This window comes from Syngnathus floridae, chromosome 17 (assembly GCF_059516105.1).
Source record: "Syngnathus floridae isolate MCC-2025c chromosome 17, RoL_Sflo_1.0, whole genome shotgun sequence".
In the NCBI taxonomy this organism is placed as follows: Eukaryota; Metazoa; Chordata; class Actinopteri; order Syngnathiformes; family Syngnathidae; genus Syngnathus; species Syngnathus floridae.
This window is the reverse complement of record NC_142429.1, coordinates 5,955,773-5,979,995: the sequence shown is the minus strand read 5'-3', so window position 1 is coordinate 5,979,995 and position 24,223 is coordinate 5,955,773. Positions and strand designations below refer to the sequence as shown.

General features: G+C 43.8%; 3 protein-coding genes across 5 annotated transcripts; 2 read left to right on the top strand and 1 right to left on the bottom strand.

Annotated features, from left to right (window-relative positions):
- The first annotated feature begins 563 nt into the window (after positions 1-563).
- galr2b (galanin receptor 2b) lies at positions 564-24,105 on the top strand. The gene is made up of 6 exons (XM_088357578.1): positions 564-612; positions 18,975-19,048; positions 19,145-19,294; positions 20,693-21,075; positions 22,039-22,809; positions 22,883-24,105. Exons 4-5 carry the CDS (start codon positions 20,702-20,704, stop codon positions 22,799-22,801), a joined length of 1,137 nt encoding a protein of 378 aa, XP_088213704.1. The 5' UTR covers positions 564-612; positions 18,975-19,048; positions 19,145-19,294; positions 20,693-20,701; the 3' UTR covers positions 22,802-22,809; positions 22,883-24,105.
- uncx (UNC homeobox) lies at positions 7,294-10,092 on the bottom strand. The gene is made up of 3 exons (XM_088357833.1): positions 9,671-10,092; positions 9,244-9,419; positions 7,294-8,574 (listed from the first exon to the last, which is right to left on the bottom strand). The coding sequence occupies exons 1-3, from the start codon at positions 9,939-9,941 to the stop codon at positions 7,714-7,716; spliced, it is 1,308 nt and encodes a 435-aa protein (XP_088213959.1). The 5' UTR covers positions 9,942-10,092; the 3' UTR covers positions 7,294-7,713.
- zfand2a (zinc finger, AN1-type domain 2A) lies at positions 13,934-16,575 on the top strand. Of its 3 annotated transcripts, none has more exons than XM_088357580.1 (10): positions 13,934-14,100; positions 14,584-14,660; positions 14,735-14,829; positions 14,973-15,104; positions 15,193-15,344; positions 15,424-15,534; positions 15,671-15,746; positions 15,818-15,894; positions 15,993-16,077; positions 16,241-16,575. In XM_088357580.1, the coding sequence occupies exons 2-10, from the start codon at positions 14,606-14,608 to the stop codon at positions 16,277-16,279; spliced, it is 822 nt and encodes a 273-aa protein (XP_088213706.1). In that variant the 5' UTR covers positions 13,934-14,100; positions 14,584-14,605; the 3' UTR covers positions 16,280-16,575. The 3 variants fall into 3 exon arrangements, with proteins under 3 accessions (XP_088213706.1, XP_088213708.1, XP_088213707.1); XM_088357582.1 differs by having other exon boundaries at positions 15,993-16,122; XM_088357581.1 differs by having other exon boundaries at positions 13,936-14,100; positions 14,587-14,660.
- Positions 24,106-24,223: the final 118 nt, after the last annotated feature.

Genomic DNA, 24,223 nt, shown 5'->3' with positions numbered 1-24,223 from the left:
CGCGGGGGGGAATTTACGCGCCTAGCATAGTTCGCTCGTATCAAAAATCATCTTTCCCCATCGAAATGATTGAGAGAATAAATATATGACTGCGTCAATGTCTAATTGTGTTGCTGCACATTATATGTTCAAATACCTGTTTCTGATATGTGTTTCTGTATGAGCATTAAGCTAGCTGACTAATTTTTCATTATGCTAACAGTAATTCTTCTACTTGTATGTTTTATATTACATACAAAACTTGGTTAGTATATTAACATTAAGACAGGCAAAGTGGATGTCTGTATTTCTCCAAAGTAGCTTTTTTTTTTTGTTTAATCAAATGTTTCACGTCCAAGTTATTCTTTTAGTATATCAACATTATGCTTGAGGAAGACAGGCAAAGTGGATGTATGAATTTCTCCAAAGTAGCTTTTTTTTTTGTTTAAGCAAATGTTTACATCCAAGTAATTCTTTACTTTGAAAGTTCTAGTGCCTGGTCAATAGCAGCTAAATAAACCTTGCATGTGTTAAAATGTTCTCTCCGCAGGTTCCCCCTCACGCCGTCAATAAAGCTTCGGGCTCCCGGGTCGTCCTCGCCGCGGCTGATGGATGTGCTCACACCTCCGAGAGGTAAGCGCCATCGATTGTGTCCTGTTATCACCTTTCATTTGCTTGCTGCCTCGGCAGAATAGGATCGAGACCGAGGCAGGGTTTGTGTTGTTTTTGTTTTTTTTCCCCAACTTGCGTCACAGGGTTGACCATAAAAGGTGGGCAGGGTGGGCCACTCTGTTGGGCCACTGTCAAATTCCTAAGTCATTAAACATTTTCAACTACTTATTTATTTATATTTTCAGGCCCAGTTGAACACCCTGCCCCCGAAAGGCCATTAAATGAAAAAGTGCGCCAGGAGTGGAATATCTGCTCCTGTCCCTGAGCTTCATGACAGAGCGTGTACATGTCAGTAGTTAGCAGGCAGAGCTGGGGGATTAAATAATGTGCATGTAATAGCGCGATGTGAGGTCTTGGCCTCCACGGTGTTCCGAAGGTTTGCAGGAGCGCTTTAATTGTGAACGTCTCGGACTCCCTCTCGCCTTGCCGCTCTTGTCAGGGCGTTTTTAATTGCGGCCAAAAATGTCGAAGTCAAGTTTCTCCTTTAGGTGTGCGCCGTATCCATGATGGAGGTCAAAGTGTGAACTGCACTGACTCACTGCAGAGCTTCTGTCAATCAAAGTTTTTGTATTAGAATTTAAAAAAAAAAAAATTACTTGGAAAACTTTTTTTTTATTTAAAAGGAGGGCCAAATAAAATTCTCCATTGAAGGAAGTATATCAGCAATTTTTGAGCATTTTTTTCTTTTAAGTGTTTGCTGTGGTGGCAGCGACTTACGACACTAGCTGTAATTTCACAGTCATATTTATTTACTGTTAAATAGTAAAACAAATGGGAAGTGTTGCTCGACTCTCGTCACACTCTGCATTCACGTGGTCGCCGTCGCCGCCGGTGGCAGCAGATGTCCGACGGACTTAAGTCTTCTTCTAAAAGAGCAAAACGCACACAAATAAATGTAGACAGTAGCGCACGAAGGTTTGAAGCTGGTGTTTAACTCATCCCATCTCGGCAAGTTTTTCACACTTCACGCTTTATTAACCTCCGGGGCAAAGATTCCCCGGGAAGTCGGCAAAAGGAAAAGACTCGTCTCTTTCATACAAATCACCAGCGAGCGCTAAGCCGCCGATGACAACATTTACACGGCGCCAGGATCGCGCGTGCGGGTGTGTTTCGCTAAATGGCTTATATGCTCCCACTCAATCACGGATGCCGTCTGCACAGACACTTCCAAGGAAGACTTTCAATCTTAACTCGGGTGGCTGAGATGGGTGTTTTGAGGCTGACGCCATTTGCGATATTTGACTGAATAAGATTGCAATAAATGATTAATGGGCCGTTTCCTTTAAAAAATAACTAATGTGTCAGATATTTCTGGTCCTTAAATACACATAATAATTAAAGATAAAATTTGCAGCCAGAAATGACTGTTTAACGATACTTTGTCCTATATTATTTCACTTTGACAGGGAGAAAAATCGGCAAAAATCGGCAAAAATTTTTTTGTTACATATTTTTTTTGGTGGGGGGTATTTAAATGTGATTATATGTGTCTTATGTTATAAGGTGTGAGTATAATAATAATAACCCTCAAGTCAATTATTAAATGAATATTTTTGGGCCTGCACAGACTTATAAAAACTGTCACAATGTTTGCCAGACAAAATTCCTCTGTATGTCATTGACTAGTCAACTAATTGGTTGGGTGTTACCTTTTATGAAAATCACCATTTCACGTATTTACCTAAAGTTGATAGAGAGAAAAGCTTGCTGGATTTGGTTTGCATCCAGGTGTGAAGTCAAACTTCCACATTTGTCCCACTGATTTAACCCCGCTGTGATGGCGCTGTACACGCTTATCGATATTCGAGACAACACACCGATTGCCCGAGGCCCACATGGATGCCACCGTCGCTCGGATCAGACACATCGCTTGATGCTCCCCCTATTCCTTTTCGCTATTGACCAAACGACAGTTTGATTCTTGCAAAGCTTTCAAGGCTGCACCTCAGGATGTTCTCCGGGGTTCGTTGCGTGCGACTCCGGCAAACTTGGTGATTCGCATTGATCGGATGAAAAAAAGAAACAAATAGCTTACATCCCAAACTGGGACTTGGAGGTCGCTTGTGCTAATTTGTCCTCCTTTTAGAGTAAATGGAAGTGAGACATAGTAGTTGTCGTTTCTCTACTTCCTCCATGCTGTAAAGCAGAGTTTTTAAAAAACTCCATTTTGGGGCAGAAGGTTCTCCTGATCATTTTATCGGCCACTAAAGAGCAGGAAATGTCTCCGTTTAGACTAATCGTCTTTTCATAACAGGCTTTGGCGCTTTGATTTCTATCAGACAGAAGAGTGGCTTTTAATTGACTCCATTTACGGTGAAGGTCCGAGCCGATAAATAAACCGGTACTTAACTAAAGTGAAGTCAATTACGAAGCACAGATTTCCTAATGGCAAACACGAGAAAAGGTGCTAATTGCTGCAGATATGCGCTTGATCTATATATGTAGGATTCTATACACAGGCTCATGTGAGTCAATGCAAAGATAATAACGAGCTGGTCACTTAACAGCGACATTGTTACTGCGTTTGTATTTTATTTATTTTTTTAGCTCCATTAAGGCCTCCGAAAGTTTTAAACAGCTCCCAATTAAACTGCATTGTGGGTATTGTAGCTTTTTTTTTTATTTAGCAATGTTGCAGTTTTTCTTAAAAAATAAATAAATCCAGTTTTATGTATGCAGAATGATTTGAGTGTATTATGTTTTGACGTGTATGTACGCCTGCTACTTTTGTTTGTGTTTGTGTCTCGTCGCCTCTCGAGCTCTGTCAGGCCGCCAGCTGGAAGACGAGCGAGGGGAAAACACGCCGAGCAATCACAACAGGAGTGTAACTCGCCGTTCGTTCCCCGTGCAAAACTGTCAACTCTTAAAGCCCGCCCCCTCCCTCCCTCACCCCCTCCCCTATTTTCTCCACACACTCTTTTGAGTTGTCATCCACTCAAATATGGCCATTTTCCCCACATACATGGACTCCTCAATTTACAGTTATTCAAGAATTCCGTTCTCTTGATGTTTGCTTTATTTCAAAAATTTCAAATTACTTCCGATTGCTTAATATTTATTTCAAAGTCGCCCTCCCAACCCTCACCCCATCAGCCACAGCATGTTCAACCCCCCCTAAAAAAATGCTATTTATGTGTAAAACCACAGTATTTATTTTCAATTGGTATGGATCATTTAGATGAGAATATTATTTGCTTCGTGTGTGCTCGCCGGATGTTATTCATGGCAAATGGTCATCAAATGTGAAATTTATATTATTACACTGCGTCTCACTTCTGCCCTCAAGATGATTTCTTAAAATAGTGGATGTCTTACCATTTTTCAGTAAATCTTGACATTCATGTTGAGTGAAATTTGAGAATTTTTTAATTTGGGGGAACAAAAATAAAAATCTGAATAGGCTGTCTTTAATTTATCTTCATTGAGGTTGTATTTGCAAATGCCACACATCCATTTTGTCTTTTTCCATGGTTTTCTGCAAAAAATCATCAGTGCAGATGGTTAATTTGAGGCTTATCCTAGGTATGCGCCTGAAAGATAAGCATGATTAAATCCACCGGCGCATTAATGAGAAGGAGGAGTGTGAAATAATCCTAAAAAGAAAGAGGGGGAAAAAAGAAGGGAGGGGGAGGAAGGTTGTGACTGAAGTTGCAGCAGTGGAAGCCAAATGTCAAGTAGCATTTGATTTTTTTGGGGAGGCAAGCGAGCTTTCATGTGTGCACGATTTTATGATATTGATTATGGCAAATGTTGTCATTTTTTTACTATTTGGCAGGCGCGCCAAACGACACATCCAAACGGCCTTAATTAATTTGTCCCCATTAAATAAAACTAACACAAAGTCCATTAGCCTTAATTAATCCTGATATCCTATATGCCGGCAAATGTGAGGGGCCGGGGGGTTTTGCTGCGTGTCTGTAAACCCCCCCTCCTCTCTCTTGGACACCCCCCCCTACATGATAGTGCACGGCCATGCAGCTTACTACCCGCCTCTGGGCTCCTACCTCTCCTGCTCCTCTGAGAGTTCGAAATGAGAAATGGAAATGGCACCAAAAAAAAGCATAAGGTGCTAAATTAGCTGCCTGATCTGCACTTATTGCCGCATACATCCCACCCAATATTACTTTGCCGATCTGCCCCCCCCTCCCTCGCCTCCCCTCCCCCCTCCCCCCCCCCCTCCCTCGCCTCCCCTCCCCCCTCCCCCCCCCCCTTCCTCCTCTCCTCACACCTGCCCTCTTGGCATTCCAGGCTTGCCGGTAGACATGGCATATTTATCAAGTGCGTCTGGATGCACGATGATCAGTTAAATTGAAAATCAGCGCCCGCGTGACAGGTCGACCTGACACCTCCACGTAATTAGAGAGAAAAACGACGGCGTCGGCGATGCATAATAGAGCAAAAACAATTTACACTCTTCCCCCCATAATGATCCCGGCGTTCAAATTGAAAATTTCTGCGGCTATACGGGGGCCCAAATTGAATTCATAAAGTGTGATTCATGGGCGACACACCGCTCCTTTTTTTTTTTTTTTTTTCCTTTTCTTTTGCACAACCCCATCGATTGATGGTTCTCTTGAAGCATTGCAGGCGTGCTGCTCTCGGGCGAGAAAAAGCTTAACTACTTAAGCAAATCGCTAATTTCACCTTAAGGCCACCAATGTGCAGCCAGCGATACTCCTATTCAGCCTGCTAATGAATTATAGATGAACTGGGCACACGTCCCACATAGCCTCGGAGGGCAGCGTGCATGGAAAAATAAATAAAATACAGATACACATTCAATTCGAGTGCAAATTGGAGCCGCGAGGAAAAATATAGAAAGAAAAATGCACTTTTTTCCTCTCGCCTTTGTGATTCTTATAAGACACCTGCTCAACATAAATTTAAAATAAAATAGCCTTCAAACGTTTGATTGGCACAGGTATGAATTTTACAATGTTCTATCTTGCCAAGGAGAATAAATGTGCCTATTTACGATAATCAAAATAATTTGCTTCCGTATTTTGGCTGTTGACACCTGCAAACAAACAATCATGACTATTTTTATTTTACTGAGCGTGTCAATCAAAACTGATCATTTTTAATCGCACCTAAAATAATCAACTTCAAATTCAGACATTACATTATAAATTGCCAATGATGCTAATAAAATCATAATAAGCAGCAAGCAAGCTGCATATAATCCCCCACATGTTCTCCCTAATAAGTCCTTGCGCAAACAGCTGCAAGGGTGTCAATTTATGTAAATATGTTTTTATATGCCTGCCATGACTTAAAGCCTCAGCACTTTCATTATTTCTCCTATTTGCAAATAAAGCAGCAAAAGGTTCATGTACATAAAGCCAGCTTGGCTATTTTGTGCTGGATTATTATTAAAAATAAAAACATGGTTTCCACATGTCTTGGACATGATATTGTGCAATATTGGCAAAGGAAGCGAGCAGGGGGCGGCCTAGGAGGGTGGGGGGGGGCATGTAGCAGATGTCCCAGATCCCGCTTGGCATCCCCGGGGAGCGCCTTGCCCATTAGAACAAATGTGTTGTGCTATTGTAAATAGGCACGTTCGGCCCGGGCCGGCACATTACAGCCCGGCTGTGATCAATAGGCTGATAAGAGCCCGACATGGACGTGAAGGCGACACAACAATGAGCGGATATCATCGAACATCTATCTTCATGTGCACCCCCCCCCCCCCCCCCCTTTTTGTCCACAAGGGTCCCCCTCCTGGCACACACACACACACACACACATACACACACACGGGGTGAGCATGAGAGCTCATGAAAATGCCTCCCCACGATCCAATAATGCACACATGCACGCAGCTGCCGAGGCTATTATTTTCCTATTTCAATTTGACACCCGGGCCTTTTCATGCTAATTCTATTATTCCTGGAAGTTTATGTGATTTCATATCGCCACAAATCGGTAATGTATTAGCCTACCCCTCCACCCTCACCTCCGCACCACCATCCCCCCTTCTCTTTTTTTTGAGCTAAAATAAACCGTATTCCCCCCGCAAAGTAGCCACCGGGAAAATAATTACTTTCATATCAAAACTCTGCAGGAGTGCAGCGGCTCCCTTTTGCCTCAGGCTCCTAACCTCATTTCATCTTTTGGAGTGTGTGCATGTGTGGATATATGTGTGCCTGTGTGTGTATGTGTTATAGATGAATATATTTGTTAAGGCAATATATAAAATACAACTTGCGTTTCTCCCCAGAAGAAGAAAATCGCACATTATTGACTGGCCCTAGCAAGAAGTCTTGTTGTTACCTTTAATATACAGAAATATAACACAAGACCCCCCCCCCCCAACAAAATAAAAACACCCAAAAAAGCTGTCACGTGATTAGCTGACCCTACCCGGGAGTCATTTTCTTGCCATTTAGAAACAATGCCAAATAGGCCCACAACACGAGGTTATCCTCCCCCAGAAAGGAAAAAGCACTCATGTGATTTGCTTTTCTTATAGAAGTCTCATTGTACCTATTTAATATTAAAAATATATATATATACTGTGCACCCCCCCCAGCATGATTGGCTAACTCTACCCGAAAGTATTGTCTTCATTTAAAAACAAACATCCAAAGTCCATTACAGCCCCAACGCAAAATACGTGTTTTTTTTTTTTTTTTTTTTGCTTGCTTGTTTTTTTACACACAGTGCTATGCATTATCTCTCTCTCTTTTAAAAAAATAAAAAATAATAAGTGTGAAGTCTCGAAGAAACTTAAAACCTGTGAAAATTTCCTCCAGGAATAACGCTCTCATGTGATTGGCTGCCCCCTACCCGGAAGTCTTGTTACCGCTATTTAAGGTCGTACACGCTTTCGGAGTGATTGTATACAATAGATTTATTTAAGAAAAAAGCCTCACATATGTAAATAAATAGTATAGTCGTTTCTTTTTTTTTTAACAGCTCTTGAGGGTTTTGTTGTTGCTTTTTCTGACACGTTTAAAATGATATCTAGACACTCACACTCAAAGGGAGAGGAGAACCTAACGTGGCACAGTAAGAGCTTTGGCCTTAAATTTTAAGGTGTTCGTTACCCTCTTGAGTTTATTCCGTTTTTTCGTGACAGTTCGGTGAAGATTCTACTTGACTTTCCTCTAAATGATCCTTCCCGCATTGTGCGCCGTGTTCATGACCCAAAGTCCCAGGGCTGCTGGACCCCGACCCCGCCCGGTCTCTTTCCGCGGCGCCCGGGGAGACGCTCCTGCACCCGGAAGAGGCTGCGCGCTCGTGGATGCCGGCCGCCTGATGTTCTTCGGAACCGCTGTCGGGGTTCGAAGTGTTTTTTAAGGCCGTCTGGGGGACGATGAATCCGAGGGGCTGCGTGATGGGGTAGAGCAGAAAGTGTCCTTTGCCAATGAGGGGGCGAGAGGCGGGCAAGGGCGCGGAGTTGCGCCTGGGTCTGGAGTCCGATAGGAGGCTTTCCACGCTGAACGGGTTGAGTTTCTGCAAGCCGGAGTTTCGGTTGGTCCCGCAGCACAGGCTCGATCGGTGGCTGCTGTCGCTCGAATCGAGCTCGGAGCCGCCAGCGTCCTGGTCCATGTGTCTTTGGTTTTGGCTCGGCGTGTGCAGCGAGTGAGGCGGCTGGTCGCACAGAGGTTTGGTGAGGTCCAAGCGCTGGCCGCTTCCGTGGTCGCTGTCAGTGACGTGAGACAAGCCGCTGTCACTGTCCGATCCCGGCGTGTGAAATAGATCCCCGTGCAAATGCTTGTTCTGGGCCTTGAGCAGGCGGCGCTCCTGCTTCCGTTTCTTCTTTTCCAGGCGATCCAGTTCTCGCCGAGCGATCTCTTCCGGGTCCATGGGCTCGCCGCTGCAGGTTGTCGGGTGTGCGTTGTGCGCGGGTCGGCCCGGACCCTTCTTGGTGTTCTCTTTCTTCCTCCACTTTGCTCGGCGGTTCTGGAACCACACCTGCATGCATGTAAAGCGAGACAAAGCGTTTTTTTTTTTTTTTTTTTTTTTTTTTTTTTTTAAATTCATTTCCCCCAAAAACAAATCAATTAAACTCGACAATGTTTTAATTAACTATCTGCTCTTGCTGTCACATGCTCGGGTCCTTAATTGGACTTTTAATTGGCCAATCTGTGCACACACGACAATAACAGAGGAGCTGTTATAATGTCAGGTATAAATAATTTTTTCAAAATAAATATCAAGACAACAAACTGTACCTATAGCCCGTTCCAAGTCATGTGTGTAAAAGGCCATAACACACTATTTAAATTATTATGAGCAACTATTAATTATTGCAACATATATACATATATTTTTGTTATATATGTATATATAAAATACAAAAATATTTACACTTCAGCAATAGCAAATTTAAATTGAGAGTTTTTCTTTAATAACACAGGTTTTTAAAAACCAAAAGGGGCCTGTAAGCACGATTTTAAACTACTATTAACTATTAATAACACTTTTTTAGGTGGCCCGATGATGCAGAAAAATGCACATTATTTTTAAAAATGTATTTAAAATGCTGAACTGTAGCACTGGACATTTTGATCCTTTTTTTACATGACTACAAACTTGCATCGTAATCTGCAGCCCAGAAAACCGGTTTCTAAAAAACTCTACCTGCACCCTGGACTCAATGAGGTCCAGTCTGAGGGCCAGAGCCTCCCTCATAAACACGTCTGGGTAATGGCTCTCGTTAAACGCCTTCTCCAGCTCTTCCAGCTGCCAGCCGGTGAAATTTGTGCGCGTTCTTCGTCTCTTGCAGCCTGGGCTCTCCTTGTCCAGGTCTCCCGAGTCTGCCAGCACAAGCACACAAACATGCTGTAGGAAATTTTTCCGCGTGATTTTTGCAAAATATCTGCTTGGATGCGGCCACATGTCTGCCTCCTTGTTTACAATATATTTTTTTTGCATTTAGAATGTCATTTTTTGCGTCATGGTTTTACGCCAAAGGCATGCATTAGAAGGCAAATCATTCTCGTTGTGCTCGTCATGCGTGATAATTGCTCATTTCCCAACAAGCGCGCAAGCGCGGAGACGCTCCTACCTGTTAGTTTGTACGGTTGATTGTCTCCGTTCATCCCGCAACCAGACGCCAATAGCCCGCCGGAGCCGCCCACGGACGCCGCGCACGACCCATTGAGTAATCCGTCTATGGAAAAAGGGACGGCAGCGGCTGACTGGATTTGGTGGCCCGCGGCCAGCTCGTAGACGTGGTGGTGGCTCAGGTGGTACGGGAAGCCCACCATGCCTCCGCCGCCGCCGAGGGAGCCTCCGAACTGGGCGTGAGGCGGCTCCAATATTCGGCTGTCCATCATCCCGCGGGCGTCTGCTGGGGGGCCGGTGATATATAGGGGTGGGATTGTTATGCTTTTTTTCGAAAGTTTAAAAAGCACGCAAAAGCAAATGTGGCGGACGAGGCGGGGGCATGATGTGTGCAAGGCGGAGATGAGCTCCACTTTATCCACATGAAACCTCCCCGATAATTAGCCCTGGTTTGTAGGGAATCCGAGACCCAATGAGAGGCTGTAATGGCCGGTGACGTCACAGGCGCGTCCCCCCCCCCCCCACACACACCGTTCTCACCCCCTCCCGTATCGATTGCTAATTAAGGCTGACATCCACCTCAATAAACAATATCAGAGCTGTCACAACAAGACAAGAGGGCTTTGATAAGAACTACATTGCAGCTTACACCGGGGACCCACCGGGAGGAAGGGCTGCTTGCATCCCGGAGAAGGGAGCAGGCAAGCGGGTAGCTTAGCGCAACGAGCCCCCCCCCCCCCCCCTCCCATCACCACCACCAGACACCTTTACTTTGTTTGACATATTTTTTTATGCAGAGCACATACAAATCCGCTATCGTTATATCGTTTATTGATTTATTTCTCCATATTTAATATTTCCATATCAATTAAAAAAAAAGACTTCTTGCTGCCCAATCTAAATAACATCATTATTCCCTCAAGTGATGCATTCAGTTTGCCAAGTGTGGACGTGTCACAAGGTGTTTAATCAGAATTGAAATTGTGCACCCCCCTTCTCCCCGAGACCCCCCACAGACCCACCCACTCCTCTTCCTCGGTGACCCTTGACGCTGGGATTGGCATGTTGTAATAACCCGAATCTCTCAACAGAAGCCGCGATAATTGTTAGCTTATTAGCATGCAAATTGTTTAATTAATATTATTATGAGGGAAGGAAATAATCCGCTCCTGCACTTGACCCTTTACTGCACATAAAAACAAGCCTCCACATGCATTTGAATTACCTCCTAGAAAATGAGCTCCTTTTTTTGAAGTCTTTTTTTAAGTACCAGTATAAGACCTTAGGAATTATCTCGTAATATAAGACCCAAAATAATAATATTAATTGCTTGTGGTCCATATCTATATTTTTATGATGGGCAAAAAAATCTTTTGACAGTCCCCAGAGACATTGGTTCTTTTTCTTTTCTACATGTGCACGGGTGACATTGTCAGATTCTTTGCTTTAATTAACTCGATAAGACAAACATGGGCACCATTGAGGCGAGCCACTGCCCTCCCTGTCTTGTTGCCTTTTTTTGTTCCTCCCATTGTAGCAAATGCCTTTTCTTTGGCAGATAGACATGCAAAAATATTTTTTTAGGGGTTGCATGGTGGTTCATACTCTTATTGCATTTATTGTTATTTAAATATAGATCCAAATAAATATGAGTTCATGGGTGCTGCATTTAGGGCTTTTTCCACTATGGCTGTTAGAAAGATCAAAGGTTAATTTGAATAAATGGCCGCTCGGAGTTCAATTTGGTGCAGTTTATAATTCCTGCTTAAAAGTTTGCATCATTTATTAAGCCCGACTTGGCTGATGTGATTTTTTCTGCATATTGCATCCATACGAGTGACTTTCTGTTGCTCTTATAAGCTCTTTCAGCAGCTTGTTGTTGAAATTTGATCCATGCGATTGCATCTGGAGCTGCAATGAATCCTGCTTAACAGTAAATGGAGTTAACCTGTTCAACCTGCACTCAAAAAGTCAAGTTGAGGCCTTATCGGGATGCCCATCCACTGCCAACAAAGATGCACGGCATCAAATTCATTTTTAATTAGGCGGGCAAATTAATAGGCAGCAGTTTAGGGGGTTTAATTACTCAATTAACTTCACGCACGTTAATTTTTAACCATCTAAATTAGGTTGCACATTATTTGATTTGGTGATAATTATAGAATTAAATCTAAATTAATTTTTTTTTTTGGCGGGATGATTTGGATGAACTAGATGCAGTTGCAATTAAACAGTACAAAAAAATAGACAGACCGAGAGCAGGAGAGAGAGGCTGGTTGCCATTTTAAGCTCCCAAATCCTTTGATTCGATTTCGAAGCAAAGCGACAACAACCCCCCCAAAAAAATAAAAAAATAAAAGAAGTGCTTGGAAATGTTCTCCATCCCTGTCTCTCTCTCTCTCTCTCTCTCTCTCTCTCTCTCTGATCCTTGCAAACGCTCTGCCTCTGCCTCTAATCCCACAATTAAAAGTTTCCTCCCATCTAATTATCTGTAATTGTGCCGCTGTCAAAGTAGAATGGAGAAGTGAAAGCGATTGATTTGGACTTTTTAATTCAGTTCATTTCTGATAGAAGAGAAAGTAATTCCCTTCAAATTACCTCATTCAATCCTGACACCCTAATGCCCTTCAAAATCCCCCCCCACACCCCTCCATGCACTCATCTTCCTCTCTCTCTCTCCGCTTCATGTTAAAAAATGAAGCTTGCCCTGACTAGTGCCTCCTCCTCATAATAATAATAAGAATAACCAAACTTCCATTAGAATAATCATTTCATTTCAATTAAAAGTGACTTATCACCTTTTGCTAAAACGTGCTTAATATGCCGAAAATTATGAATGCTTGAAGGAGCCCAAAGTGGGGAGTCTAATTGTAATCAGCAAATCAGAGGTGCTTGTCGCCGACGTGCCTCTTCCTCCCCCCCCCCCTTTTTTTTTTCTTCTGCTTTTCCTGCGGAGAGGCGGGCAGCCTCGGAAATAGAACTAATTTACTCAACTCCCCCGGGAAATCCGCTCAACAGATTAACATTTTCAAAATATAGTAATGATATAATTTGAGAAATGGTGACGCCAATTTGTGAGGAGCCTTTGTGCGGGATAATTTGCATTCGCGCCCCCCCCTCCCCCCCCCCCCCCCCCCCTCCTACTTGTTCTCTTCTTCCTCCTGCTTCCTTCTCCTATTTTGTTAATTACAGCACTGGATGAAGGCTGCACTCTGTTTATAATTATTTTTTATTACGATTTAACTTTAGAAGCATTCTGCTGAAAGATTTCAAAAATAAAATGGAGGCAAATTTGGAGCCACCATTTCGTTATGATCTTGTGATTTGGTTGAGGACAAGGCCAACTTTGACACTAAAATCGACTGTAGTACATTATTGAAGTGATTTAAAAAGTGATCTAAACTCTTGTTTGCGTCTTTCCTCCTTTAGTATTTCTGCATCAAGTCACGCTGAACCCACGACGTCTTGGAAGAATTGGCAAAAAGATAAGCATAAGCACACACGTGAGTATGAAAGATGTAGTTTACACAGCGGAAAGTTGGCTTGGCCATCCATCCCAGGTTGCATCTCACGTTAGTGGAGAGAAAGTTGCCCATTGTGTTGTGTCGCTCAGCCATCTGCCGCTGCACCAAAATATCCTAAACCCAAGAGAATAACTTGTGAAAATCTGCACCAAATAACACAGAAGAGCCCCCCCACACACACACACCACCACCACCACCACCACCATTTGTTTTTAGTGTGTAATCTAAAGCTACTACACACATTTTTATTGACTATCCAAGCAAGCATTGCAATTCTAAATGTCATCTGACTGCTGAAAAACTGATCTTCGAGCAGGCTGTTAAGCCTCCTTGACCCCATCACCTGCCACAAACGCGTTACTCAAGGGAGCTTTTCGGTGTGGAGCTATTGCGCCCTCTAGCGGCTATTTAGTGACAGTGCTAGACTGGTAGTACTGCTAAAAGATCCGTTGTAATTGTACGGATACTTAATTACGTACACTTCAAACAGTGTAAATGACGTAGGTCAATAATATATGCATAATATTGATTCTACATAATAACATCACACACAGTGTATCAAATATGAGGGAATTGTGAACAGTAAAAGATGATTGAAAATCTTGTTTCCTGTATGTCCTCAAAATAACCTTTTGTTTTAGACGCTAAACAAAACTCCAGTATCTCCTCGAACTTTCCAGGCCGTTTTGGGCCATTAAGTATGACGTCAGTGCGGATGACGTGTACATCAAGTCACCGTGACGAGGCTTAGTAGGCGGAGCTTGTTTTGACAGACACCTCAAATATCCACGGTTGAGCGGCCCAGGAGGAGTTAGTTGGCCGTCTGGAGCTCCTTGAACGTGACACGGGTTATTTTACGATTTCTCCGAAATTCTACGTTTGTAAGACTACGACAACGTTCAACCTGGTGAGTGAAAACATCACTTCTACTATTGTAAGTATTGCTGTTAGCCACTTGCTAGCTGCGAGGGCATAAGTATTAGTGAAATAGAAATGCTAGGTGGGCGATTTAACGGCATTCGTTGTATTACCTCGTATTAGTCCCTAAGTTATTGCTTAAAGACTTAAGTCGATATTGGTTATGTAACTTCTTCACCTAGTTAGTTGCTAATCTTTTGCGTGAGCATGGCCCAGCTAGCGAGCTGTATGCTGTCTCTAAATCGATGTGATTTCTTTGATTAGTTTGCTCTTGTTTCATGGCGGAAATTCCAATGTGTGTTATATCGGAGGTAGTGTACAACTCGGAGGCTTTGCGTCCTAATGTGATCGCGAACACAAAGGTTTGTTGTATGTTTGCAAAGTAACGATGACTTGACATAACGGAGGCTCATGCTACTAGCTAGCTAGCATCCGGTGTGTTTACATCATCACAGTTGTTTTCTTTCTTTAGCAGAGATTTCTCTTTGAAAGCCATGGAGTTTCCAGATTTGGGCGAGCAATGTTCAGAGAAGACCTGCAAGCGTTTAGGTAGGTAAGCACAGCTCAGTTGTAGATGTCTCCTAAATGAGCATGAAAATGAAAAGGATACTTTGTCATGCTAGACTTCCTTCCCATGAAATGCGATGCCTGTCAAGAGATCTTCTGCAAGGACCACGTCACTTATGCACACCACAAATGCACTTCGTCTTACAAAAAGGTAAGCCGGAGTTGTGTAGTTGGATTTTCACTGCACCCAATTCTGATTTGAAATCTATTTCTGCATATACATTTCATGTCGTGCAATTTACTTGCGCTACATTGATTGGTCCACATTTGTCAAGATGTCTGCTTCAAAAACAGGATATCCAGGTCCCAGTGTGCCCACTGTGCAACATTCCCATTCCCATCAAGAGAGGAGAGATGCCTGATATTAAAGTTGGGGAGCACATCGATCGGGATTGTAAATCAGACCCTGCGCAACGGAAAAGAAAGGTTAGCACATGACACCATGTAGCTCCAAACTAAAATGCGCTTCGCTGTAACCAATCTGTGACGTTCTTGTTCAACTTGCTGTTTGCAGATATTCACCAACAAGTGCTCCAAAGGCGGCTGCAAGCAGAAGGAAATGATGCGCGTGACATGTGACCAGTGTCATCTAAATTACTGTCTTAAACACCGGCACCCGCTCGACCACGATTGTAAGAGCGACGGCAAACCTCTGTCCCAAGCCGGGTTGGTACTTGTGCCATAATATGCCTTGTTGCGCTCAGAACACTGCTCGTCTAATTTCACGTCATCTATTTTGTTGTAGACATGCCGCTTTCATGAGAGCTCAGAGTTCCTCCTCTGCCTCATCCTCTCCAGGACACTCCAGATCAGTTTCTAATGGTGGCAGTGCAGCCAGCAGAGGGCACAGTAGCAAGTAAGGGAAAAAAAACCCATACAATTGCATGGATGCTTTCCCATTGTTTACATTCTGCATTTAATTATTTTGCCACTAGAGGGAGCCACTCTCTTTGATTTATTTGACCACGCTGTTTCTTCTCTTTGTCCTCCAGCACAAGCAGACCGATACCGACTTCTGTATCGGCACACAATGTGGTGCAGCCATCGGTGTCCTTTCAGGCGGGCATGGTACGCAAAGGAACTTTGTAAGGCCTTCGTTTAATGAGCGGTGTGACAATTTTAGTCTTTCCTGCTTTCAGACTGAGGAGCAGGCCTTACAAAGAGCTCTCGAGATGTCATTGGCCGAGTCCAGACCTCCCACACAGGCTACCCTCAGGTGAGCACCTTACTCCATTATAGGGTAGTTTGTTTTATATGTTTTGGATTTCGTTAGCGAGTCCAAATGGGCACATGTTCAGTGTGTTTGTGCCTCAGTCCGCAGGAGCAGGAGGATCTGGCGCTAGCTCAGGCACTGGCCGCCAGCGAGGAAGAGTACAGGCGCCAGCAGCAGAGACAACAGGTACCAGTCGGAACAGTTAGCCAGCACTAACGTTCTAGCATATAGGTATGCGGCCGACATGGCACCTTATCTTCTTTCCACGGGGTGGAATGACAATTTGCAATCATTTGGGAAACGTGTGGCTCAAGAAATTGATTCTAAGCATCTCTTCTTTTTCTTTCAGGGCCGAGAGTCCAAACAGTCTAACTGCAGCCTTTCTTAAGCTCAGATTGCCGCTTTCCATTTTTTTTTTCCCTTCCCAAACTGTGGTAATATTCCACCAGCAACCTCACAGACTGGATCCTCAATATCCAGCATCAATGATTGTTTTTATTTATCAACAAAATGATCAACTGTTACTCGCTTGCCGCCTTCTACACTGAAAAACTAAGCACACACATCCAGCAGGTTCTGTCTTTTTTGCCAATGAGTTGCTCTGTATATATTTTATACATATGCTGATCATCAAACTGCTATTTTGCAGTCTATGAAGAATTATTAAATTATTTCAAACACTTATCCATTCTGTTTTCCACCCTGCTCAGTATAGTGGCTTTCCCATACTTGTACAGTAGATGGCAGTATAGATTCATTTAGTAAAGCCGACCTCCAGATACCCATCTACACGACTGTATTTGGTTAAACACAAAAAAGTAGTCAGCTCAACTCAATTTAGAATCGTGTGGAACCTAAATGAGTCAATTATAACGTTAATTTTTGTGTGAATTTCTTTTGTGTGCAAAATTCCTGACCACTTGGCGGACTCTGTCACGTTCCGTGTGATGCATTTTGAATGCACACTTGAAGCTAAAACTGCACCTGCCTACAATCACGTTCCATTGTCCAGGGATGTATGATGAGACTGAACTCTTCTGACTGAAGATGAGAGAAATGCATGGATGACTCATAGCCATCATTGTGGTAATGATATTCTAAAATCTGGATTGCACTGTGAAATTCTGGCATTGGAATTTGCTGTGGTGAGCCTTTATCTGTATGAGATGGGGGAAAAAAAGTCATCTCTTTGTGAAAACCGCATTAACAATGGAATCAAATGAAAAGCCATAATGCAAAATTTAGTGTCGTCACTGCGGAATTTTTTTCTCTAGTCAGTGGCCCGAAATGTCTCACTAGTACGTCAGAAGTAAATCATGTCCTTTGCAAAAGGTTCATTCTTGCCTTTTCAAGTTATTGGATGGGGGGGTGCATGTGAGATTTATGTTCCAAATATATTCCTTGGGTCAATTCAGGTTGTGAAACTAATGGCCCAGCTAGTCCAGCTAATGTCGCTTTTCAGCTTTTACCTGAAATGCTTCCCTAATTTCCTCGGAGGCGCTGATTAATACGCTGTGGTGGCGTCCGTTGGGAGATATTCTTAGGTGGAACATAAACCCGGCGCATGTATACAATTGATTTGTACAGTACAGCAAATGAGTCAATATGAAGCGTGCTCTTGGACTAATGGGGAAAGCTGCTTTTGGCCAATAAATTGACTGGAAATGATTATCTGAGCCTTGAGGATAATGATGCTGTGCCTTGTTTTGGTCACGGCGGCTATTGGACTGCTTGCACGCAAGCGACACTTCACACAGCCAAACTGGAATTGGAAGCACAAATCTCATCATTGTGAAGCCCTCCCACCTCCATCCCCTTCATGAATCCAAATTGATTTCCTTAGTGTTTGACTTTTAGCTCCGAGGGGAGCGGAACTCGCCACGCTAGCACAACTTCCACTGAGGCCGCAGGTCAGAGCATTATTATTTTTTTCCTCTTTTTGCTTGGCTCCTGGATGTCTTGAAAAGCATCAGGCCACCGTCTGCAATCAATCCGTTTTTGTTTTAGTGTTGTCTTTTTCTCAGCAATCCAAGACTGGTTACCATGGAGACCCTCATAAAAACAACTCCGGGAGGTATTCCTGAATCTAATATGGCTTGCTTCCCCCCCCCTTCACAATTCCATCTTACACAATGGCATGCCTGGCGGACAAACGCTTTGTGTGCCATTTGAATTTGGGTTACCTTCTGGTTTCCATTGAAAAATGCAAATGACCTTTAATCATCCCCAAGACACACCCATCATTCATCCTCAGCCAAAAGCCTGTCCGGTTGCTGATGGATGACAAGTTGTAAATGTTGTACCTCTTAACAGGTCACAAGTTAACAGCATCAACCTCAGCGAGTACACTCAGCCGGTCATTTACACGCGTTGAGACGGTAATAAAAATCTGCTCAAGCACCAATTAGAGGGTCACAATCAGGTTGGTTGCCATGGACTGCGGCCATAAGTCTTTATGCTCATACTGGAGCTCACTGGAGAGTGCACGTCGACTGCCCGGGAGCTCGGATGACTCACTTGCAAAGTCAATAGCGAGGCGAAAATGAGGTTGAGACCCCTGAGCAGAGTAGCCAGATATCCAAGTACTCTCATTTAGATGTACTTTTAAAGTCTACTAGCTTAATGCTAACACAGAATGGGAAACACCATAATTGGGCATGTACTGTTGAGAAGCAATGTTAAAACCAAGCGACAAATATTTGAACACAAATGACGGAGATGTAGAGAGATGATTAAACAATACTCAGGCATATATTCTTTATCCTCAGCAAAAAGTGCGCAATATTACTGTCGTGAGCCCGTTTTGACTGGCTTCATTTACATAACAGATTGTATTTCCTTTCATTTTAATGGGCAATATTGAATAACAAAAGAGTTAACTCGAAATTATTTTAACATTCATACATTCCAATGGAGTAACATAATCTGCATCCTCCATAATCTGCATCCTCCTCGTCTTTTATTTAGTCAAGGCTCCCGTTTATTGTTTCCGCAGTGTCGCTGTTTCAATGACTAACCTAAAGGCAGATCCGTCACTACTGCTGTAATTAAATTCACAACACTGTTTGTTTCCTGTGTTACAGATTTCCCCCCCACCCCACCCCCGAGTGAACCGGACCGCGTGCTGTCATCTCAGACAGTGATCGCCTCAAGCAAGGTGCGCTGCAACACTTCAAACATCATCATCATCATTTTTCCGAGATCCGGGAAGATGTGTTATCGCAGCATCCCTCATCCCCTCGTCTTCCTGCAGGGAAGCGTGAGTGGAGCCTTGCCGATATGGGTGGGGGGGGTTGTGAAGTGAGTGAGTGAGTGGGTGTGAGGTGGGGTAGCGGATAGCAACAAGAATCAGATAGCGAGAGGCAGCGGAGGGATTCGGGACTGCAGCGTCTTCATCATCCAGGTAGGTTGCATGCGGACAGCGATGTTGCATTTTGGCCAGAAGTGTAAAGTTTTGTCCTGCAGATGCTTTTGCATCCTTTGTTCTTTCCTTCAAATGAGATGCTGTCACATATCTGTATCTTTATTCCCCATCGCTTCCTCTCTGCATGCCTTTGCTTCCCCTCCCCAAGCATTCCCTCTTCAAAGTACTAAGTCCAGTAGATGTCGTTAATACCGATGAATGTCAATTCAGACCATTTCCGTGTGGAACCCACCTGTGCACGTGCAGGAAAATGAAATATAAATGCACAGGTTTTTTTTTCTCAATCTACTCTGCATGGCTAAAGTGTTACAATATCCAAAAAACAGACCAGACTCACGATATCAAGTGCTTTCCATTTCTTTTGTGCGTGGTTGTTTGTTGTCTTCCTTTTATTCCCCGCAGTGCCGCAGAGTTAGATGAAAGTTTAATGCTGCTGTGTGAACGATTTCCATCTGAAAGCCGCACGTGCATGCGGTTTAATCAAAGCAGGACTGGAATGTGACCCGAGCATCGCGATGTCGCTGACAGCGACGCATGTTATGCAAAATCGTATGCATAAGCAAAGCTCATTCTCATTGAAATTCACTTTACTCGCTCGCCAAATGGACTCGATGCTCCTCTTATTATTTTCCCTCAGTATCAAAATTTAACCATTTTGAGACGGTGATAAGATGAAATGTTGTACATCAATAATCATGCATAAAAAAATTATTCATAAAATCTACAGCCGTCACTTTTGTTGGTTTTAAAAAGCAGAATTGAAGAAATTTGCTAATTCTGTAATCTTCAGAGATAACTAAACTGAGGTGAAGTGAGTTATGTTTTTAATCTTTCAAATTTACAATGTCGAACAAAATAGTGTGCCTCCATCTAGTGGCCAACAGTGGAATTACCGGCAAAATAATTGTCAGGCAGAAGCAAATGTAGTTACAATCCGTACAACAACAAATAATTGTGAGACCTTTAAACTGGAATCCACAATGGAAGGGAGCTTACTGAATTTTCATTGATTCTAGGAATTGCTAACAGGTAGAAACGTTTTATGGCTCCCGCTTCCTGAAACTGAACAACCCGTCATCCCGAGCACAATTGCCGGTGGAATACAGTCTGTTATTAAACATAATTGAACGCTCGCAAGCGGACCAACTCGTGCAGCCGCAGTAACGCCCCGTGGGAACCTCCAGGCGCAAAGCTCAGATACTCGACGCGGCTGTTTAAGAGCCCTTGACGGATCGAGAGCTACTGTTCGAGTGGCGCGAAAAGAAATTGGAATTTGTGAGGAAGACCTTGGCTTTGATTTTTTGTGGCGGTTGCGCCTCTTAACATTTAATCGTCTTCTGTGTCATCTGAAGTCCCATTTCTGATTTTACGCCATAGACTCCCAAAATGTCCGACGTGGAGGATTTGGCCGGACCGGGCGTGCAGGTCAACGCGTCGGGGAGCTACACGCCGAACCCGGCCAGCGTGATCGTGTCGGTGGTCTTCTCGCTCATCTTCTTGCTGGGCACGGTGGGCAACAGCCTGGTGCTGGCCGTGCTGCTGCGCAGCGGCCAGGTGGGCTACAACACCACCAACCTGTTCATCCTCAACCTGAGCATGGCCGACTTCTTCTTCATCATTTTCTGCGTGCCCTTCCAAGCCACCATCTACTCCCTGGACGGCTGGGTCTTCGGCTCTTTCATGTGCAAGGCCGTGCACTTCTTCATCAACCTCACCATGTACGCCAGCAGCTTCACGCTGGCCGCCGTCTCCGTCGACAGGTAAAGGGGGCGGATCGGTCATTGATCGACAGAAGAAGAGTCATGGATCGGGAGTGGCGGAAATTAAGCGAGCAGCTGTCACTATCATTGGAAGGACGAAGCGGGGTGTTTTGTTGACAGACAACGATTAGGCCGAGCCCATCGAGACACTCGATGCGTAATTGAATATCATCCCAGGGCATTGGAAAGCCGCCCCTAGTGTAGGGCCAGTCAATACGGGTCGGTTCAATTTGGAGTACGTGCTCAGCCATAATGAGTGTCGCAAATTAGACATGGCCATTAGGCTGGCTGTGTGTGTGTGTGTGTGTGTGTGTGTGTATATATAGTATATATGTATGTACTATATATATATATATATATATATATATATATATATAGTATATATGTATGTACTATACATATATATATATATATATATATATATATATATATATATATGTATATATATATATATATATATATATATATATATATATATATACACACGTATATATACACGTATATATATATATACAGTAACCTCTCGTTTATCGCGGATAATTGGTTCCAAAAACCACCCACGATAAGTGAAATCCGCGAAGTACGGTCACCAACAAAAAGTACTGGGCAGGCTAACGAGTTAGCGGAAAGATGCTAATTCGAGATCGTGCTAACATGCGAAAACGGTCTTCTAAAGGAATGTAAACAAACATTTGGAGCAATACTACATTGTCCTAAAGGTTAGACACATCTTTCCTCAATTTAGAAGTTTTATTTTGACTTTTAAATGTTTTTGTAATTTGGTAAAAAATCTGCGATGTAGCGAAGCCACGATAAACGAAACGCGAAGTAGCAAGGGATCATACGCATGCACGCACGCACGCACGCACGCACACACACACACACACACACACACACACACACATACACTGTACAAGGATTGAGTTTAATTTCCTTGAGTTAATATTGAAAGTGCGTCAACAGGTACTTGGCCATCCGCTACCCGCTGCGCTCCCGAGAGCTGAGGACACCGTGCAACGCAGTTGTCGCCATGGTGATCATATGGGGCCTCTCCTTGGTGTTCGCCGGGCCCTACCTCAGCTACTACCACCTGATCGATTTCGCCAACAGCACCGTGTGCATCCCCGGCTGGGAGGAGCGCGACCGCAAGCTCCTGGACACGTGCACCTTCCTGTTCGGCTACGTCATCCCCGTGCTGATCGTCAGCCTGTCGTACACGCGCACCATCAAGTACCTGTGGACCGCCGTGGACCCCCTGGACGGCATGTCAGAGTCCAAGCGGGCGAAGCGCAAGGTGACCAAGATGATTATCATCGTGACGGTGCTCTTCTGCATCTGCTGGCTGCCCTATCACGTGGTTATCTTGTGCTACTTGTACGGCGACTTCCCCTTTAACCGGGTCACCTACGCTTTCCGTCTGCTGTCGCACTGCATGGCCTACGCCAACTCCTGCGTCAACCCCATCGTCTACGCGCTGGTCTCCAAGCATTTCCGCAAGGGCTTCAAGAAGGTCTTTAGCTGCCTGCTTAGCAACAACAGACGCAACAAGGTCCACGTGGTGCACGTGGCCAACACCGTGCCAGGTTTCGAGGCGGCCTCCACCGAGGTGTCGCAGATGAACGAGGAGAACGCCAGGCAGAATGAGTGCGAGATGACCAACAGGCGCCCGGTTGAACCCCGGGAGCCCACGGTCACGCTCAACCTGCCCTTTCAACACCCTACCTGAAAATACCGGTGAGAACCGCAACCTTTGCGTCCATTTGGAGCCGTGCAGTCCGGATGGTGCAATCATGTGTCTGTTTTGTAGTGCTCTTGTCCTCGTTAGCTGAGCTGGAGCTGACTTTTGGCAAGAGAGCTGGACCAGCAAATTGCAGGACACATACGCAAAGAACAACTCACAGCTTCCCATCCATCTCCTATTTGGAACCGCTCCCAAAAGTAGAGACTGGCAAGTACTGATACCAGGTGAGTGTCAGGCCCGTGTTAGCCGCATTTCAAAGTATCTGGTCCTCTCCTTCTAAATGTAGCGAAAACTGCTAACAATTCAGCTCAGATGCCTGTTAAAAAGTATGTCTAGATTTACACGTTAACGTCTTTCAAAGTATCTGTGAATGTAAAATACCAAGAGCAAAACTGGCTTGAAATGACATAGTGAACGTTCGACTCAAAAGTGCTTTCACCTTTTTTGCCTTAACCATCATCCGCACTTTATACCACCGACAATTAGCAGGATTTTTTTGGTAAAAAAATACGAGTGGCAAACTGACTTGTTTAGCTTTGTTGAAAAATGTGCAGGTGTTTATTTTTATATTTTGAACAAAATATGAGACAGCAATTCATTTTTGTCAACATTTTGTGCGGTACGTTTTGCGCCATTGTTGAACTGTGTGCTTTGTGTTCTGCATGCACGTTAAAATATTGATCTAATTATCATGATGTAACATAAATTCGATAATGCTGTATGTACGAATTTGAAGAATCAGGTGATGGCAGTATTATTATCCCAAAAGTTCTGCTCACTATTGCTTGCCTATATGAGCATGTTTCTCTTTGGTGTTATTTGATATATTTAGCTGGGTGTGTTTCTCTTATTTACATTGTGTATATTTTGTATCTTTTCTGCGGAAAACATCTCTTTGCCACTCAAAATATCTCGTTATGATTCGGTCGACATGTCAGTGTGATTATGTGTTCTTTGGCCTACCTCAACAATGTGTTTTTGTGTATTTGCAACCAATTTTCCTCTCAAAAGACGAATGTTTGCGGAGCGTGTTTATATGTACTTATAAGATGACGTAAAAAGAAAAATTGAATCAGAGTTTCTGGTGAATTTCCAAAGTGAAAAAATGCCAAATGGAAAAAAATCTAGCTGACAACTCTGACAAGTTGGAGTTTGCCGCGCCGTTGCCACTGGCAACCGCACGGCCATTTTCCTTTGGATGTTTTTTAAGGGTGGCTAAATGTGTCATTTGCGGCTGTAATTTGCCACCGCGACCAGGCAGTCCATTAAAAGTGATTGTTTAATAGCAATGTTATGTCCGTGCTATTATGTGGGCGGGTGCGTGTGAGTTTGTGAGTTGCGCTTATGTAACGCGTGGATGTGCTAGCTAGTTATTTACTACTTTAGCGCTGTAGAAGTTTAGCTTTA

Bases quoted from the DNA above. Each gene is read 5' to 3' on its own strand.
- uncx (XM_088357833.1), bottom strand. From the start codon at position 9,941: ATGATGGACAGCCGAATATTGGAGCCGCCTCACGCCCAGTTCGGAGGC. The intron at 9,420-9,670 runs GTAGGAGCGTCT...TTGTGCTGGCAG, and splicing joins TCAACCGTACAAACTAACAG to ACTCGGGAGACCTGGACAAG. The intron at 8,575-9,243 runs GTAGAGTTTTTT...ACATGCATGCAG, and splicing joins TCATTGAGTCCAGGGTGCAG to GTGTGGTTCCAGAACCGCCG.
- zfand2a (XM_088357580.1), top strand. From the start codon at position 14,606: ATGGAGTTTCCAGATTTGGGCGAGCAATGTTCAGAGAAGACCTGCAAG. The intron at 15,535-15,670 runs GTAAGGGAAAAA...TTTGTCCTCCAG, and splicing joins AGCAGAGGGCACAGTAGCAA to CACAAGCAGACCGATACCGA. The intron at 15,747-15,817 runs GTACGCAAAGGA...TCCTGCTTTCAG, and splicing joins TGTCCTTTCAGGCGGGCATG to ACTGAGGAGCAGGCCTTACA.
- galr2b (XM_088357578.1), top strand. From the start codon at position 20,702: ATGTCCGACGTGGAGGATTTGGCCGGACCGGGCGTGCAGGTCAACGCG. The intron at 21,076-22,038 runs GTAAAGGGGGCG...GTGCGTCAACAG, and splicing joins GCCGCCGTCTCCGTCGACAG to GTACTTGGCCATCCGCTACC.